General features: G+C 42.9%; 1 protein-coding gene across 1 annotated transcript in view; it reads left to right on the plus strand.

The window, feature by feature from the left end:
* DNMT1 (DNA methyltransferase 1) overlaps window positions 1-18,494 on the plus strand; it is an 862,083-nt gene that overhangs the window by 582,671 nt on the left and 260,918 nt on the right. The window contains exon 28 of the mRNA XM_044084674.1: window positions 2,196-2,373. Coding sequence (XP_043940609.1) covers window positions 2,196-2,373 — 178 coding nt within the window. The remainder of the gene's footprint in view (window positions 1-2,195; window positions 2,374-18,494) is intronic.

Here is an 18,494-nt window from a genome sequence, read left to right on the forward strand (position 1 = left end):
GGTCTATTCTGGTGGCAGCTCATAAGTCTTCCACCAGGAAGGTTTATTGTAGCAAATGGAAACGTTTTTCCTTTTGGGCTTCCCAAAGATGTTTAGACCCTTTCACAGCTCCTGTTTCAGCTAGTCTTGATTTTTTTTTAGCAAATATTTTCCAACAAGGAGCTAGCTCTTCTATAAAAGTTCAACTAGCTGCCATCTCTCATTTTCACTTGGACTCGAATTCTGCCTCTCTAGCCTCTTCCAGACTGTATAAAGCTTTTATTAAAGGTACTTTCCTGCTACGCCATCAAGTCAAAGATCCTATTCCCCCATGGGACTTTACTATGGTTCCTCAAGTTTTGGTCGCTTCACCATTTGAACCTGCAGCAACCATGGATCTTTGTCTTGGAAAACTAACCTCTGCTAAGAGGGCTTCAGAACTGCAAGCGTGGTCTAAAATTCCATACATGGCTTTCCATAAGGACAGGGTTTCCCTTCGTACCAATCCTTCCTTTCCTCCCAAAGTAGCATCACAAGTTAACAATCAGACCATTAATTTACCTGTTTTCTTTCTAAATTTTGCTTAAAGTGGAATACAGACTCCACTTGTTGGATGTTCATAGACTGTTACGATTCTATTTACACAGGACTATATAACCTTTCGTAAATCTGATCAATTGTTTGTGTCCTCCTCTAAATCCTTTTTGGGTAAACCTATCTCCAAGGTTACCATCGCTAGGTGGATCTCCCCGTGCATCCTTCAGGTCTATAAGGATAAAGGTTTCTCTCCTCCGGGTCAGGTGAAAGCTCATTTGACTAGGTCAATGGCTACTTCTGCAGCATTTTGGTTGAGAGTCTTATTTGATTGTTCTGCAGCTACTTGGTCCTCATACTTTTATTTCTCACTACAAATTGGATTTGATTTCTAGAGCATCCTTTGGTTCCGCGGTGCTCCGGAATATCCTTCCATGAGGGCCACCCAGGAGTTTAGTAGCTGGGGGACTCTGTCCCACAGGTTGAAGATCAAATTAACTTCTTTATTTGAAATAGTTTACTTATGTACTCGCCATAAATTTCCATCTGAGTAGTTCTACTTCATTTGTCTTAAACCGTCCCTTCCTCCTTCCCCCTGGCCTTACCATATGGACAGCCTGTTTGGCTGAAGTTTTTTGGTGTGCAAGGTGTTCTTCAGGTCAGGTTCTCAGTATAAGTGGCAGCAAACTCTGTTTGGGGGTTGGAAGGCAGTAGTGTATTATGGGTAAGGGGAGGAGCTTGGAGCTCAGAGCAGATGCTAGTGAAATTGCCGGCTCTGATTTGATACAGATCTAGTACCCACAGGTTGAAGACAAATGAACTACTCAGATGGAATGTTATGGTGAGTACATAATTTTTTTCTGGAATACCCCCAACGTTGGAGCTGAATAGTAAGTAATGAAGATCAAGGCCATATTGGTGCTTTGGAGTCCAGTTTCCCCTGATGAGCAGCATTGCATTTCTTGAATTACAATTTTGATTATGAATTCTTGTACTTCCCTGGTCCTTTTCTGTCCAATTGTGATACAGTAAGTTTGCTTGAAGATTGTCTCATATTATACACTAACATTTAAAATGTGCATCATATTAATTGTGGTGATTCTAGAGACGGCTGCATAATGGCTGCAGTTTTAAGGGGTGGCATTGAGTACATCTGGAAGACTTGCCAGGCATCTCTCAGCTAACTGATGTCTTATTCTGCATGTGATTGTCATCCAGAGGAATGTAATGTGTATGACCGCATAAAACTCTTATGAATATGTACATATTCAACTGGCCAGGCAAATTGCAAAGGTCAATGAGCCAGCATATCTTCAGTTCAGAGCTTGTATACAAGAAGCATTCTGTTTTATGAGGAATGTGGGAGTACTGGATTACTCGATTTGAAGTACCTGGCATAAATTTCAGTTTGCTAGTTCTTCACATGGTATGTGAACCAGTAACTGTCAGTAATGGCTCAGTTTAGACATTGCTTTTTTTATAATTAACAGTTAGGCACACAGGATGCCCCTTCTCCACATGTGCTTGCACGTTAATTTGAAGCCCAAATTATGTTGTCAGCATAGAAGTGTAGCAAATGGTAAGCAATGGTAATGGATTTTAAAATTTGTTAAAGTTGCAGTTTGAAGTATATTATAACATTCTTAAAGTATTAATATTTTCTATGACGTGTGTTCATTTAGGTTAAGTTCTGCTCCATTTCGAACTATTACAGTTCGAGATTCAATGTCAGACTTGCCAGAGGTCAGAAATGGAGCATCAGCATTGGAAATATCCTACAACGGTGAGCCACAGTCCTGGTTTCAGAGACAAATTAGAGGATCTCAGTACCAGCCTATCCTCCGGGACCATGTTTGCAAGGTAAAGAAATGTTGAATAAAATATATAGTTGACTTGTGTCACAACATTTGCACAATTTAATGCTGTTTTCTTTGTGGAAGTAATACAAGGGATACAATGTATATTTGAAGTAATACAGTATTGTAGACTGGCTGAGGAACAAGGCTTTGAATATGTAATAGCTTGATGTGAGAGGTTATAGATCGGAAAATGACTTTGTAGTGTAGTTCAGGGTCATGGGGAGCCAAACTATCCTGGCAATCAGATGCAAGGCTGTGAACTGATTCTGAATGGTGTGCCTACACAAAGCATGCCCACCCATGGACTGTTTTGGAGGAATATTTCACCTATGGCACACATTTGGCACAGGGAAGGAAACCAAGAGCACCTGTCAATCTGCAGAGTTGGATAAAATGCATTGTCTGGACAGAAGGCACTCCAACTGAGAATCAAGCACTGAGGCAGCAATGCTAGCCATTGTACTGAGGTTGCAGAGGTTATAGCACAACACTGGGAAGCATAATTGTTTTAGTTATTGGGTTATCTCCATCAAAAAGATTGTGCACTTTGAAGTACTTGGATGCTGGCACATGCATTGTCATGTGCTCATTATTGCATACTTGGCCACACATTTTCTTTTGCCATTCACACATGGGTTCATACAGGCCTGCAGTCCTAAAGAACATTAGGGAGCCTAGCCCAAATTTTCAGTTGTCCCAAGTCACTGTCTCAAGTAACTCAAGGTCACGCAGTAAATTAAAGTGGAAAGATTCAAATCCTGTACCCTTGGCACAGGAAACTGCTCAGACCTTTGTCTTCTGTGCTGCAAGACAGGATATCAGTCCTGCCTCACCTGGAAGAGGGGCATCTTGGCTTTGCCCAAAAAACAAATCTTTAAAGGAGTCAATATGTTGGCAAAATGAGCTTATTTTGTACCAGCACTTATCTGTACTGACTAGGGAAAGTAAACCATGTGAATCACTGATGTGGGTGCCCATTTATCCATATATAACAGGAGCAAACACTTAGCCTGTCTTGCTACTCTGAAAATGGCAGCATTTGATAGAACTTTTCTTCAGGCTGGTGTGGAGGATTTTTACAGCCTCTAGTCTCAACTAGATCACCATTTAAAAGCCTGACAATCAGAAGGTACACCCACATCCCATCCCTCTGTGGGAGGCTCTCTTATGTGGTCTGTGGCCTCCTGCCTTAGGACTATACATAATGTGTACCCTGTCCAGTCACCTTTCCTAAGCTTGACCACCTTTTGTTTTTCTCTGTCCATTGTAGTACTCTTCTCCCTTATCCACTGTTAATGTTTCTCTTTGTGTACAGTTGTGCATGCGAAGCCAGCTGTAATCCAACTGACTAACAGAAGATGTTAATATAGACAAAGTTCTTTTTGGGTTCCCTACCCAAAATGTATTAAACTAGAGGAGAAGGGGAAGACTGTACTATCCATAATGCAACTTAATCTCTAATGCTGGAATGTAGTAGGACTTATCCTGCTAAGCAGTGGCCTTTTTCGTGCAACCTATTTGGCCAGAACATTTAAAAAAAAAAAAAAAAAGTGATATGGTAACGGAAGAAAAATAGGGGTGATGGTCCTCTTCCTCCCACCTTCCTTAAATCCTGTATGGAAGAGACTCAAACTGTTTTGGTATGACTGCACACCTATGATATAAATGATGGCTACAGGTTACAAAATAAAATTCAGAACTCTACTAGCATTTTTAGAATTGCCCGTACTACCCGTCAACCAGGTCAGCTTAGCTTGCATTTTTAGAACGTCTGTGTGGAGCTATAGACTGTGTCCCTTGAAAAGTGTTTTCAACTCTATTTCTAGTATTCCCTTGCCCCAAGGAGCAGAGGGATAAAACCATGACTGCAACCTATATGACCTGTCTTCGACTAACAGCACCTGTGCTGGGGGACCAAAATGGTAGATGACTAAGTGGTTGCCAGGTCGTCCATGGGGAGAGGGAAGCAGTTCCACTTGCTGCATTGGTGATGGTGCAGAATTACCCAGTATATTGCCTGCAGCAGGGAGCTTGGTGTGCCCATGCTGCATGGTGGTGATATATTTAACTGGGAAGTTAAGCGTGTACAGTAATGCTCTCATGTGGGGGCTCCCCACAAAAGAAATAGTGGATGAATGTGGAATATGCAAGTTGATGTAGGGGTAGGGAATCTAAAGGCTGGCCTGCTCTGTACATACCTTAGGCCTGTACAGTGGACAGATTTGTGGGCTTTGTACTAGTTTTTATATTGGTCATCTTAGACTACTCCTGGACCTTTCCAGAATAAACCATCTCTACCTTTTAGTAAAATCTTAGTCCTGAAAGGATGCACTAATGGTGATCTTGGACATGGGTGATGTGCAATTTGTACCTCCCAACCGTACCAAATTACGTTTGTTTTTATAGAGTTTTGGGGTCCAAATAATGGGGTGCCACAATTCCCGAGTGGCACCCTTTAATTTCCTGGCTGTTTTATTTGCATTTCAGCTTTGAGCTGACATGTTCGCAATGACGTCAGCTCTGTGAAGCGCCCTGCCGGCCTGTCTGAATTCAGCTCAGTTACGTGCATATATTCATTTCCGGAAAGCCGCGAAGGAATGGAACTCCTTAACTGATAGCATAACTCAAGCTAAGGGAATGGTTTCCGAGAACAGAACGGAACGCAGGTAATTCTGATAAAGAAGTGTGTGTGTGTGGAGTACCAAGAGAGTGTATGTGAACACTATAAAATATATAAACGTCATGCTATTATTGATTCCCTGACTCGAGTTCTGAGAGAGAAACCTTAACATATTGCATTTGTAAGTTCATTGCTGTTTATGCTGTGGTGTAACCTAGGTCCCTTTTGCTTTCATATCTATATGTACGTTTTGTAACTAAAGTTTCCCTGGTCTGTGGACATTTTTTTTTCCAGGATAGTCTCTGGTCACAGTTGTTAAGCCCTGTATTTTATGGCAAATAAACAAATGAGCAAAAAAAAAATTTGTGTATAGCCGAAGGTGACACTTTACTTGCTACTGACAAACTTTCTCTTTTTGACTGTAGAATAATATCTTGTTTCATTTGTTCCTGTAAGGTATATTCATAAGACTATCTTTTGCGAAGCTTATATATATGCAAGTTTCCTCTAGAGTGAAGTATTTTCTGTTACCTGAAACTGGCTGCACATCTGTGAGGCAGAGAACATGTGTTGGTACTTCTGTACTATGCTGCACTGTATCAGCTGCACTGTATCAGCCATCTTTTTAGGTTCCAGATAATGCAAACAGTCTGCCCGAGACGCATCAGTCTGCATCAGATGCTGCTGGGTAAAGCATTTCTGGATGTTCATCTCACATTGCTGCAGTCATAACCTGTGGGTAGTCCGCTGTCCTCGGTCGGCCCGAATACCAAAGTATTAGGCTGGTGTCGGTCATGGGCGCTCAGATCTGACGTCAGTGCGCCATGGTATTAAAGCGCATGACTGACGTCATATCCTCAGTCTTTTTTGCCGCATGGTCCGAAGCAGAAGCAGCGTTTGCAAGTGCCGTTCGGCGTTCTGAAATTTTCGTATTCTGAGTTTCAGACCGAAACCAAGTTGGCTAAGTACCCCGTTGGGGAATATTTTTGTTTTTTCTTGCCTCAGTTAATTCCGGATGTCAGAAAAAGTGAATAATTGTATTTCTTGTGGGAAACCGATACCGCATAGGGATTACCACTCTCTTTGTATTCCTTGTTTGGGGCCTGAGCACGACGTAGTCGGGTGTCGCTTTTGTGCTAGATTTAATAAGCGCACCATTAAACGTAGGTTAGATTGCGCCAGGCTTGTCTTCGGCAAGCGGTGTAATTACAATATGCCGTCTGATCCTCTGACGCCCGCTACCGCGAAGAAGCGCAAAGAAAAATCGTTAAGGTCCAAGCAGGATGAGTCGTCCGTTCCGGACGCCGGTTCTTTAGAAACTACGGTGGAATCTGTAGATCCAGCCGAGGTTTCAGCTGAGTCTCAGGGGGAGACGTTAATTTTGCAAGATGTGGCCTCTCAGGAGTCAGGTCAGGCTGAGGGGGCCTCTCAGGTTGCTGTACTCCCTTCTTTGCCTAAGGTGGTTAGGCCTTCTTCTGTCTCTAAGGTACCTTCCAAAGGCAGGCCTGATTTGCCTTCCACAGGTGTCAGTCCTAGTTCTGCAGGTCCTGTACCTAAAAAAACACATGCTTAAAATGGCAGAAGATTTAATTTCCTTAATCAGGGGTTCTATGCCCCCTCCTGATAAGAGGCCTAGGGTGGAGCCAGAGGTGGAAAGTTTGGAGCAGGCTTCAGATTACTGTGAGTCTTCGGCTGAAGACATTCAGGATTTTCCTCCTTATTCTGATTCAGACGCAGAGGATTCCAGTCCTGCTTCTCCTCCAGAGGATTTTTCTTTTTCAGAAACCCTGCATTCTGAGGGAGCATTTTAAATGGGAAGGTCAGGATTTCTCAGATTCCCGAAAGAGGCTTAGGGAATTTTTGTTTTTACCACAACATCGCCCTTGGCTATACCTCCTGTTTTGGATGTTGTTCAAGACGTTTTCTCTGAGGCTTCCCTTAATCCAGATTCTTTGCCTCCTGCGCCAGTTAAACCAGATAGGTATTACAGAGTGCCTGAGGCTCATAAATATCTGTATAAGAGCCCAAGGGCTGACCCAGAAACTATTAGCCAGGGACCTAAGGGTGTCAGGGCTTCTGTTGTAAAGAATCCAGTTCCTATGGATAAAGATTCTAGAGCTTTGGATAGGTGGGGTAAGAAAGTGTATACCTCTTCCACTTTAGCAATGAGGGCTTTGAATTGCCAGTTTCATATGTTGAAGTACCAGAATTTTCTCCTTACTCAGTTAAAATCTAAAGTGGATGCTTTGGCAGAGGGCATAGAGTGTAAGGAATTACAGGATTTGGTTCATGCCTCTGATCAGGTGGGTAAGCATTCTTTGCAGTGTGGTTTCGATGCTTTACAGGCTTCTTCCAGGGTGGCTGCCACTGGTTCAGTTATTCGTAGGCACGCCTGGCTTAAGGATCAGAATTTGTCAGAGCATGTTAAAGCTAGAATTTTGGATGCTCCTTTGCAGTCTGATGTTTTGTTTGGTTCTCCTGTGGAGTCTGTCTTGAAGAAAATGAAAGACAAGGCTAAGTCTATGCAGACTGTTAAATATTTTTTGCAGGTGCAGCCCCCTAAGTTTAGCAGGAATTGGCCTACTAAGGGATGGGCTTACCCTTCTGATTTACAGTCTAGGGGCAGATCTAGACGTGGTAGGGGTAGAGCTCAGGGTTCTTTCAGGCCTAGAACGTGGAGTTCCCCTGCACAATCTACAGGTGAGGGCAGGGGCCAGTCCTTTCGTGGGCCCAATGACCTGCATCTTCAGCTGCCAGATCCTTCCTGTCTGGCAGCTCCTTTGGGAGGAAAGTTGGCACTCTTCAAGCAAAACTGGCTTTTAGTCACCCAGGACAAATGGGTGTTGGACATTATAGACCGAGGCTACAAGTTTTATTTCCACACATTGCCTCCTTTCAAAGGCATGCCAGACGTTCCTCCTCAGCAAAGGGTAGAGGCTCACAAACAGATTTCTTTACTTCTTCAAATGGGGGCTATACAGCAGGTCCCTCTGTCAGAAGTGGGCCTAGGATTTTATTCTCGCCTGTTTCTTGTACCAAAGAAAAGAAACACTTGGAGGCCAATTTTGGATTTATCTATCCTCAACACATACCTGGACATTCCAAAATTCAAAATGTTGACGTTGCAACAACTTCTGCCTCTGTTGGGCAAAGATCACTGGATGGTAACTCTGGATCTCAAAGAGGCTTATCTTCATGTTTCCTATCAGGCCCAGTTGCAGGAGGTTCCTGCGTTTTCGGGCTGGGACTTTACATTATCAGTTCTCTGCATTGCCCTTTGGCTTATCTACTGCGCCCAGGGTGTTTACAAAGGTTCTGGCTCCAGTAATAGCCTTAAGGTTAAGAGGAATACAAATTTATCCTTATTTGGACGATTGCCTGATTCTTGCTCAAGACCAAGACAAGCTACTTCACCATCTACAGTATGTTATGGCAGTGTTAAGGTGCCTAGGGTATTCTGTGAACGAAACAAAGTCCAGTCTAGTACCCTCTCAGGAAATGTGCTTTCTGGGTGTGAGACTGAATACAGCTTCCCAGATGGCTTTTTTGACCCTGGACAAGCAAAGGAACCTTACACTTTACTTCCAACAATTGTCTCTACGGTCCAGGCTGACTGCAAGGACAGTCCTTCAAGCCTTTGGGTTCATGGCATCTTGTATTCTGGTGCTTCCCAATGCCAAACTGCATATGAGGAAGCTACAATGGTATCTCAAAAATGTATGGGCGCAACACTGCCACGATCTGGACACTGTCATTCAGATAATACCTTGCATTCAAAAGGAATTTTTGTGGTGGGCTCAGGAATGTCACCTAAACAAGGGACTCTCTGTGACCCGACCAGAGGCAAGTCAGATCTTAACGACAGATGCCTCTGACAAGGCTTGGGGAGCTCACCTCAATGGAAAATGGGTTCAAGACACGTGGCCTGTCAGACTTCAACATTTGCATATCAACTTGAAGGAGATGTTAGCAGTCCAATTTGCATTGATGGCTTTCAAGGATCTACTTCGCCCAGGACAAGTGTTGATTCAAACAGACAACACAACTGTCATGTGGTACATCAACAAGCAAGGGGGAACCCATTCGTACCCTCTTTGCAGGCAAGCTATGATTTTGTGGGAGACTGCTCTCAGTTTACACCTCACTCTTCAGGCAAGGTTTCTGCCAGGAGCACAGAACTCCTTAGCAGATGTTTTGAGCAGACAGATGGTGGATCCCCACGAGTGGAAGTTGGATCCTCATGTATTTCGACAGTTGACAGTGATATGGGGGACTCCAGACATAGATCTGTTCGCTTCTCCACTAAATTTCCAGTTGCCAAAGTTTTGCACAAAGATGTTTCATCCAACAGCTTGGAAAGTGGATGCTCTATCATTCAGTTGGAGCAATCTTCACGTCTATGCCTTTCCTCCTCTGCCTCTTCTTCCCAAGGTGCTCTTGAAGGTCAGACAAGACAAGCCCTCCATGATTCTAATAGCTCCAGATTGGCCTCGACAGCACTGGTACCCTCTGCTGAGGAGTTTAGTACGGGAGCCTCCTTGGCCTTTACCTTCAATTCCATACCTTTTGTCTCAGGCAGGCAATCATTTCCTCAATGTCGGGATTCAGTCCCTGCATCTAACAGCCTGGCATATTCTGTTCTAGAACCTGGAGGGTCGCAGCTTCCTCAGCAAGTTTTGAATGTTATTTTGAGGCCAGAAGGCCTAGTACTAGGAAAGTTTATGCTGATAAATGGAGATTTTTTATTTGGAGCAAAGCAAAGAGCTTTGATGTTTCCAGGCCTGATTTGAGTGTTTCTCTTCAATATCTTACGGAATTATTAGACAAGGGTTTGTCTTTCTCCTCTGTAAAAGTTCATGCTGCAGCCATTTCTGCTCACTATGACTGTGACCCACCATTATTCTCTCATCCTTTGTTTAAGCAATTCCTTAGAGGGGCAAAGAACATAAGACCCCCGCGTAGAGCTCCTACTCCTTCCTGGGATCTCAATTTTGTGTTGGAAAAACTTACTTTACCTCCTTTTGAACCTGCAGCTACGTCTGAGTTAAAGTTCTTGTCTTGGAAGACTGCTTTTTTGTTGGCCATTACGTCTGCTAGAAGGGTATCTGAATTACAGGCTCTAATGGCAGTTGAACCCTTCCTGATTTTTCATATGGATAGGGTATCTCTGCGTACTAACCCTACTTTTATGCCTAAAGTGGTTTCAAATGTGGCCTTGAACCAATCTATTCATTTGCCTACTTTTTATGCTGATCCCCAAAATAAAGGGGAGAAAATTTTACACACTTTAGATATTCACAGGCAGTTGCGTTATTATTTGAGCAGAACTAAAGGGTTCAGACAGTCTCAACAGTTATTTGTTTCTTTTGCTTTGGGCTCTCAGGGGAAACCTGTTTCAAAACAAACTATTTCTAAGTGGATTGGTCATTGTATTGCTTTTTGTTATTCTCATCATGGTAAGGAGATTCCGGCTGGAATTGGACCTCATTCCACTAGGGCTACCGCCACTTCTACTGCTTTTTTAAGGGGGGTAGCTACTAAAGATATTTTGGAAGCAGCTACTTGGAGTTCAGTGCACACTTTTTCTAAACATTACCATCTCCCTCTTTATTCCAAATCTAGGGCTGGGTTTGCCACTGCAGTTTTACAGGGCATGTTAGCAGCTCCCAATGCTTTATGATTTTGCCAACCTCCCTTTACCTTTGCTTTGGGATTCTACCCACAGGTTATGACTGCAGCAATGTGAGATGAAGAACATAGTACAGTTTTGTACCTACCATAAATGTAGATGTTCGAAGATCCACATTGCTGCAGTCCAATTTACCCTCCCTCCTTCCCCTCTGTAGTTTGGAGTGGTTGTATGGTTTGGGTGGTAGATGTTGTTTGTACATGGGTTTTGGAGGTTTTTCTATTTTTGGCTGTGGCCTTTCTTTTTAGGGCCTTCTGACATCTGGGGCAAGAAAAGACTGAGGATATGACGTCGGTCATGCGCTTTAATACCATGGCGCACTGACGTCAGATCTGAGCGCCCATGACCGACGCCAGCCTAATACTTTGGTATTCGGGCCGACCGAGGACAGCGGACTACCCACAGGTTATGACTGCAGCAATGTGGATCTTCGAACATCTACATTTATGGTAGGTACAAAACTGTACTTTTCCTTGTCCTGGCTGCTCTACTGACTTAGAATTTAAGCCTGAGAATGGAGTACATATATGGAAGCAATAATGCATTTTCTAATGCTGATCCAAAAGGCACTGCAAATCAAATGAAATTAGGTTAGGTGCACAGAAGAATCATCCAGGAATCTTTCTTTGTTCTCAGGCTCTAAGTGAATATACAGTTTACAATAAAACATGTTTATCTAACTTTAATTCAGGTGCGTTTTCTATCAGGTGAGGTAGGATGTTCTTCATCTCACATTGCTGCAGTCCTTACACTTGGGTAGTCCGCTGTCCTCGGTCGGCCCGAATATCAAAGTATAAGGCTGACGTCGGTCAAGGCGCATTTGACTGACATCAGGACGTCAGGGTACAAATGCGCATGACCGACGTCGACTAATGCATGCAATTTCGCTACGTAACAAGCAGCGTGGCCCATCTGATTTAGACAAGAGCATCTACCTGACACTTGTACTGAAGGAGAAAGGCTGAGTGTTGTGTATGTATCTCTTTTTCCCTTCGTAATCTCTGCATCTTTGACTTGGGCCTGTTTTGTACAGAGAAGTAACTTCCTTGTAAAGTAGAAATCATTATGATTTGGGCTTTCTCACTCGTATAATGGGCATTTTATTAACCAAAAGTGAAAAGCAACTGAACTGATGAACCGCATATGGAAACAGTTCCGACTAGGGAGCTTGCGGTGGGGAGCAGTATCTTGGAGATTTGTAAGCTTCTGTGACCCTGAGCTTTATTTAATAGGCTGTTCTCAAGAGTTCTCTTATGTGGCTGTGAAACTGTGCCATCTGGTGAATTCTAAACATAGCTTGTCCTCTCTTTTTCCTATATGCTAATAATCTGTAATTGAACATGACAAGGTAATTCACAGAAAAGGCACAAATTAAGACTTTTCTGAATGCCAAATTGAATATTGTTTTGCTAACAGCCTTGTTGCGTTGTATTATACTATCCAGACTTACTAGTATTTAGAGAATCCTGTTAAAATAACTGCATTTTCAAACATCTTTATCAGTAAATGCAGTAGTATCACGTGCATACATAAGAATTGTTTTATTTTGTATGTATTAGTTACTAGTTTTCAGCCCTGGTATGCACATCTTTGCATGTGAACACAACTGAGTTTCTAGTTTCGTTCTGACTGATTTCTGTGCTAAGATGTTCGTGTTTCACTGTTGCAGTCATTACATTAGGGTAATCTGCTGGCAAGTTGCCGTCAGTCGGCCTGAATAACAAAGTCTTTGGTCCTGCATCAGTTGCTGTCTCCTCTTCCATGACGTCAGGGGTATAAAACATGCAGCCGACGCCATTTTATCCAGTCTTTCCTGCCGCGCAGTGCCCAAAGCAGTTCGCAAGTGCCAGTCGACCTGCTCCTGAAATTTTCGTATTAGTTTCAGAACCGAAGTCTTCAAACTAAAGCCAAGTACCCCGTTGGGGAAACTTTTTCGTGCTCCTTACCGATGTCAGTAAAAGTTAATAATTGCATTACTTGTGGGAAGCAAATACCTCATAAGGATTTTCATTTGTACTGTATTCCTTGCCTAGGCCCTGATCACAAGTGCCTTGCTGTCGGTTTTGTGCTAGATTTAACCAACGCGCTGTTAAGCGTCTTTATATTTTTGCTTCTAAATATTTTGGTTCAATATTTAACCATCCTGAAATGTCTGTTAGCAATCCAGCTACCGGAGTTCACAAACCACGCAAGGAAAGACAGTCTAGGTCCAAAACCGACTAAGCTTCTTCTAAGCCATTCGCCAGTTCGCTGCTTTTGAGTCGCAGGCCTCGATCGAGACCCATTCGGAGTCTGGTATGCTGCGAGATTCTCATAGTATTGAACCTGCGGAAGTCTCTCCCTTGGATGTGTCTGTAGCTGCTGAGCAGGCACCGGCTTCAGAGGGTGTTTTCAGACCAACAGTTTTATATTAAACCGACGCCAGCAAGAAAAACAAGGTCAAAAGCAACTTCTGTGTAAAAAAAAAGACGCATGAGCCACGTGCTCAGGCCACTATGCCTAAAAAACAGATTATCAAAATGGCTGAGGATGTAATTACCTTGATCAGGGGTTCCCAATACCCCCCCCCCCTTGCTAAGAGGCCTAGGCAAGGCACTGATTATGAATCTTCAGATCGGGTTTCCATTTCTTCGGATTCCTCTTCTGATCAGGAATTTTCTGTTCCATCCTATGAGGGTTCTGATGCAGAGGAATCCTTCCCATCTGCATGTCCTCCTGAGGATCTCTCTTTTGGAGAGTTTGCATACTTTAAGGGAACATTTTCACTGGGAGAGTCGGGACTTCTCTGAATCAAAAAAGAGGCTTGGGGATTTCCTCCTTCCTCAGCATAGGCCTTTGGCAATACCTCCTGGAAACCATGATTCCTCTCATTCCCTGCCTACAACAGTTTTTGGGCAGAGATGTCACCAAAACAAGGGACTGTCATTCACTCTACCCCCTGCCACCCAAACCCTAACTACAGACGCATCAGACTATGCTTGGGGGGGACCACCTGGCAGGGAGATGCATTCAGGGCAAATGGAGGCCAAACCAAATGCATCTGCATATCAACCAGAAAGAAATGCTAGCTGTTCAGAATGCTCTGACAGCCTTCAAGGACTTGCTTCATCCAGGACAGCTACTGATAAACGGGACAGCACCACAGTTGTGGTACATAAGCAGGGGGTACACATTCCTACCCCCTTTGTAGACTAGCCATGGCCTTGTGGAACACAGCCTTGACTTACCAAATACATCTTCAAGCTCAATTCCTGCCAGGAAAGCAAAATACTCTGGCAGACAACCTAAGCAGAAATCTTATGGACCCCCACGAATGGAAACTGGATCCACAAATCTTCAGCATGTTAACACAGAAATGGGGGAGGCCAGACATGGATGTATTTGCCTCTCCCCAAAATTATCAGTTGGACAAATTCTGCACAAGATCTCATCACAAAAAAAGCATGGAAAGTGGATGCTGTATCAGTCTATGCCTTTCCCCTCTGCCTCTACTCTCCAAGGTCTTACTAAAAGTCAGACAGGAAAAACCAAACATGATCCTAATTGCTCTGGACTGGCCTCGCCAGCACTGGTACCCGCTTCTAAGGAATGTCACTTTCCTTCATGGTACTTGCAAATACCTCCTGTACTGTCTCAGCAGTACTATCAAATTCTGCACACTCAGCTCCAAAATTTGAATCTTGCAGCATGGCTAATCAACTAATTATTCAAACCACACCTCTCAGTAAATCTGTGATGGATGTCATTTTGGAAGCCAGAAGGCCTAGTACTAGAAAGTCTTATACTGATAAATGGAAGAGATTCTGTGCTTGGAACCAAGCACAAGGAATAGACACAGCAAAGCCCAATATTCCTCAGATTTTACAATACCTGACTGAGATGCTTAACAAGGGCCCATCTTTTTCTTCAATAAAAATCCATGCCTCTGCCATCTCTGCTCATTACAACACAGAACCTCCCCTCTTTTTTCTCATCCACTGCTTAAACAGTATCTTAGAGGGGCCAGATATTTAAGGCCTCCCAGGAGAGCACCAACTCCTTGTGCTGGAAAAACTCACCCTGCCTCCTTTTGAACTAGCAGCTATTGCGGATATAAAATTTCTATCTTGGAAAACAGCTTTTCTTTTGGCAGTACTTCAGCAAGAAGGGTTTCAGAACTACAGGCTCTCATGGCAGTGGAGCCTTTAATTATATTTTACCCAGACAGGGTGGCCCTCAGGACCAATCCTTTTATGCCTAAGCTGGTATCCAGTGTGGCTGTTAACCAGACCATTCACCTGACAACATTTTACCCAAATCCACAGAACAAGGGGGAACGGATTCTGCAATTCATTGGATGTACACAGACAACTAAGATTCTACTTAATCAGGACCAAATCTCAAAGTCTGAGCAACTACAGGTAGCATTTGCTGCTGGATGAGAGGGTAAGGCTATATCAGAGCAGACTATTTCTAAATGGATAAGCCACTGCATTCATTTCTGCTATTTGCACCATGGTAAACCTATTCCCAAGGGGATCAGATCACATTCCACCAGGGATGCCTCTGCTTCAGCAGCTTTTCTCAGAGGGGTCCCAACCAAAGACATTCTAGAAGCTGCTTGTAGCTCTGTTCATACCTTCACAAAGCATTATCATTTATCTCTCTCTTCTAAATCCAGGGCAGGTTTTGCCACTGCAGTCCTGCAGGGCCTTATAGCCGCTCCTAATGCTGTTTAGTTTGGGATTCTACTCAAATGTAATGACTGCAACAGTGAAACACGAACATAGTACAGTTGTGTACACTTGCCATAAATGTAGATGTGAGTGTATTCACTGTTGCAGTCCAGGTTACCCACCTGCCATCCCCCATTCTATACATTTTCTTTCCTTCATTATACTCAAAAGCCTTTGTGGTGTATTTGCTTTTAGTTGATTGTTTCTAAAAGTGCATTTATATATTTACTGTTTATATATATATATATATATATATATATATATATATATATATATATATATATATATAAAACTGAATAAAATGGCGTCTGCTGCATGTTTTATACACCTGATGTCATGGAAGAGGAGACGGCAACCGACGCAGGACCCAAGACTTTGTTTTTCAGGCCGACTGATTGCAACCTGCCAGGAGATTGCCCTAATGTAATGACTGCAACAGTGAATAACACTCTAACATCTACATTTATGGTAAGTGTACACAAGTGTACTTTAGTTCAAGCTGCTGCATATTACAAGAGAGAAGGATAATATGATCCCTGTTTCGTAAAGATATCTGTAGGAAGTACTTGACAAAATACTGTCTAGGAGGACACAAGTTCTTCACATGGTCATAGACAGGATCCTGAAAGGCAGTCTAGTGATCTTTATAGTTTATCACCATAGGTTTGTAGAAGGTAAGTTTCACCAGCTTTATGCACTTCGGTTGCTGCTGAGTGGATATTTCTGTCAGGAAATCAGCAAAACAGTTGACTTGGAATGGGCATGATAAATGGATGGGTTAAAGGAAACTGTGTAGGGAATAAATAGTACATGGATCAAAATCTTGTCATTATTGGTTCATGCATTTTGTTTCATTGTCTACTGAAAAGTTAAAACCATAAATTTAAAATGTGCTCCAAGTCTAACAAGTGTGCCTTTTATTATACAAGGAATATAATTTAATAAAGTCAGGAAGGTGTATCAAAGAACACATGTATGTTTTGTGTGTAAGGGGCCTATGATTTGAAAACAGCCCAAAGATTGTTTATCCACCACTGGTCAGATGCATTTTCTTTGGCTGCAATGTGGGTTTCAATGCTGTTCAATGAGTTTCAAGGGCAGAGAAGTTTTAATGCTTAGTCTATTTTCATTGTGATATGGTATTGCTTTGTTTAGGAGAGGTCTATTAGTGTTTGTGCATTGTGCTATAAAATGTAAATATAAAATCCAAATCATTGTAGAAGTAAAGCAGTATGCACATTAGTGTTTATGGTAAATGGGGCGAAATGGCCAGGTAATGGGACACTGGAATGGCTGCAGGGGGGCTCTGGTGGCATATTTTCATTGTCCAGTTTCAGTTTGATAGCTGTTATCCCACAATTCCATTGGAGTGGGTGGGGTTGTGTAATGTTTATGCAAATGTTATGCTAATCGATATACAGATTTGTACCTATTTTTCATGGGCCTTGTCCAGATATTTGATTCCAGGTTGAGAGGTATGGCGCAATTGTACATTCCCATTTTTGACGGAGGACTGTGGCATTTGAGCAACTTGCCATTTGGTCCTTCCACTGGTGTTCAAATCCTTGGCTCCAGTTTTCCCCCATCTCAGAAAAGATGGTGGTCACATTCCCTTCTGAATGGATGACTGCCTAATCAGTCTCACTGTCTATGGGACCCTTCGGTATGGCATTTTATTGCTTGACAAGCATAGCCACTCATCTTTGGAACCTGTAAAAATTCACTGACCGCATCCATTAATGCATTCCTTGTAGTTCTAGAAGCCAAAGTGGAAGTTTCTTTCCCTTGGGAAAGTATTGTTGTATTTAGTAATTGGTGGTTTGCCCTAGTAGCCCAAAACATTCACCTTGACAGCAAGGTGCTGGAATGCAGTGGATTAGGTGGTCTGCCTTCATTCTGGTTTCCTTAGCCAGGGTTCAAGTGAGGAAAATAATGTCCTCCCTGCATTCGCGTGGGTTTTCTCCAGGTGCTCTGGTTTCCTCCCACATTCCAAAGACATGCGTTTCTCTCCAGGCCTCTGCTGAAAATGGGCTCTGTCCCAGTCTGACTTTCCTGGTAAACAAATGTTAAATAATGAATACCTCTGTCATTTGTGCTCTATCAGGAGGTGAGCTTGGGTTGTGGCACACCAGGTGCAGGTCAACACAGGGAGGCAAAGTGCACACAGGCCACCTGACTCCACAAGAGAAGTGGACCAGCAAACAAATGGAGAAGCGCACAAATATAAAAAAATATTGGCCTTGATTTTTGTGCATTACAGATATTGCAGGCAGTGTGGGCTGTAGGAACATTTTTGACTTGGGAAGATGTAAATTTACTGAAACACTGAAATTTGCACCAAGGTTATATATGGTCCTGATCTATATGGGAAGTGAGCACTATTTAAATGCTTGAAAAAAAGTGCATCTTGAAAGAGCATATGGTTGGGCACCTTGTTTCAGTGATTGCTTGCCTAGAATTCTCAAGTTCCCACGAAAGTAAATCAAACAATACAACTGTGATGTAAATCAACAGATATGTAGGACCCAAGTTATTGCTTGTCCAGATTTCTGTGTTAACATGGGGAATTGGCAGCTGACTTAAGGGTCTCCTCAAAGCTGTATGCATCCCTTCAAATGGGAATTCACTGATAGACCAGATGAGCAGGCCCTACTCACAGCTTCTTGAGTGGAAGCTGGGCAAGCATGTAAAAACATTGGTGCAAAGGTGGGGGAGTCCTAGAGTGACTGGCTTGTTTCACATCGGTCACCAACTTTAACTCAGATTCATTAGAGCCTGTGCATTTAATGCGTTCCTACACTCGAGTTAGGAATATGTTGCATGTGTTCTCACTCTCTTCCTTTTCCTCCCTAAGGTATTTCTAAAAGCAGTAAATGAAGACTATGCTTGTGTAATACTCCCACTTCAGCCAAGACTGCTATGGTTTCCCCATCTAGTACAAAGAAAGGGGCCATTGCCTACCCCAAGCCTCTCTGCTCTCTTAGAGCAGCAAAGGGATCCATAGTGCATCCCGACTTGAAATATCAAATTAATTTCATGAGTATCTTCCTTGTCCTCTTTAGGGACTATTTCCACAAAGTGTATTTTTGCAGGCAGGA

Source organism: Protopterus annectens, chromosome 9.part0 (assembly GCF_019279795.1).
Source record: "Protopterus annectens isolate FY-2018-M chromosome 9.part0, PAN1.0, whole genome shotgun sequence".
In the NCBI taxonomy this organism is placed as follows: Eukaryota; Metazoa; Chordata; order Ceratodontiformes; family Protopteridae; genus Protopterus; species Protopterus annectens.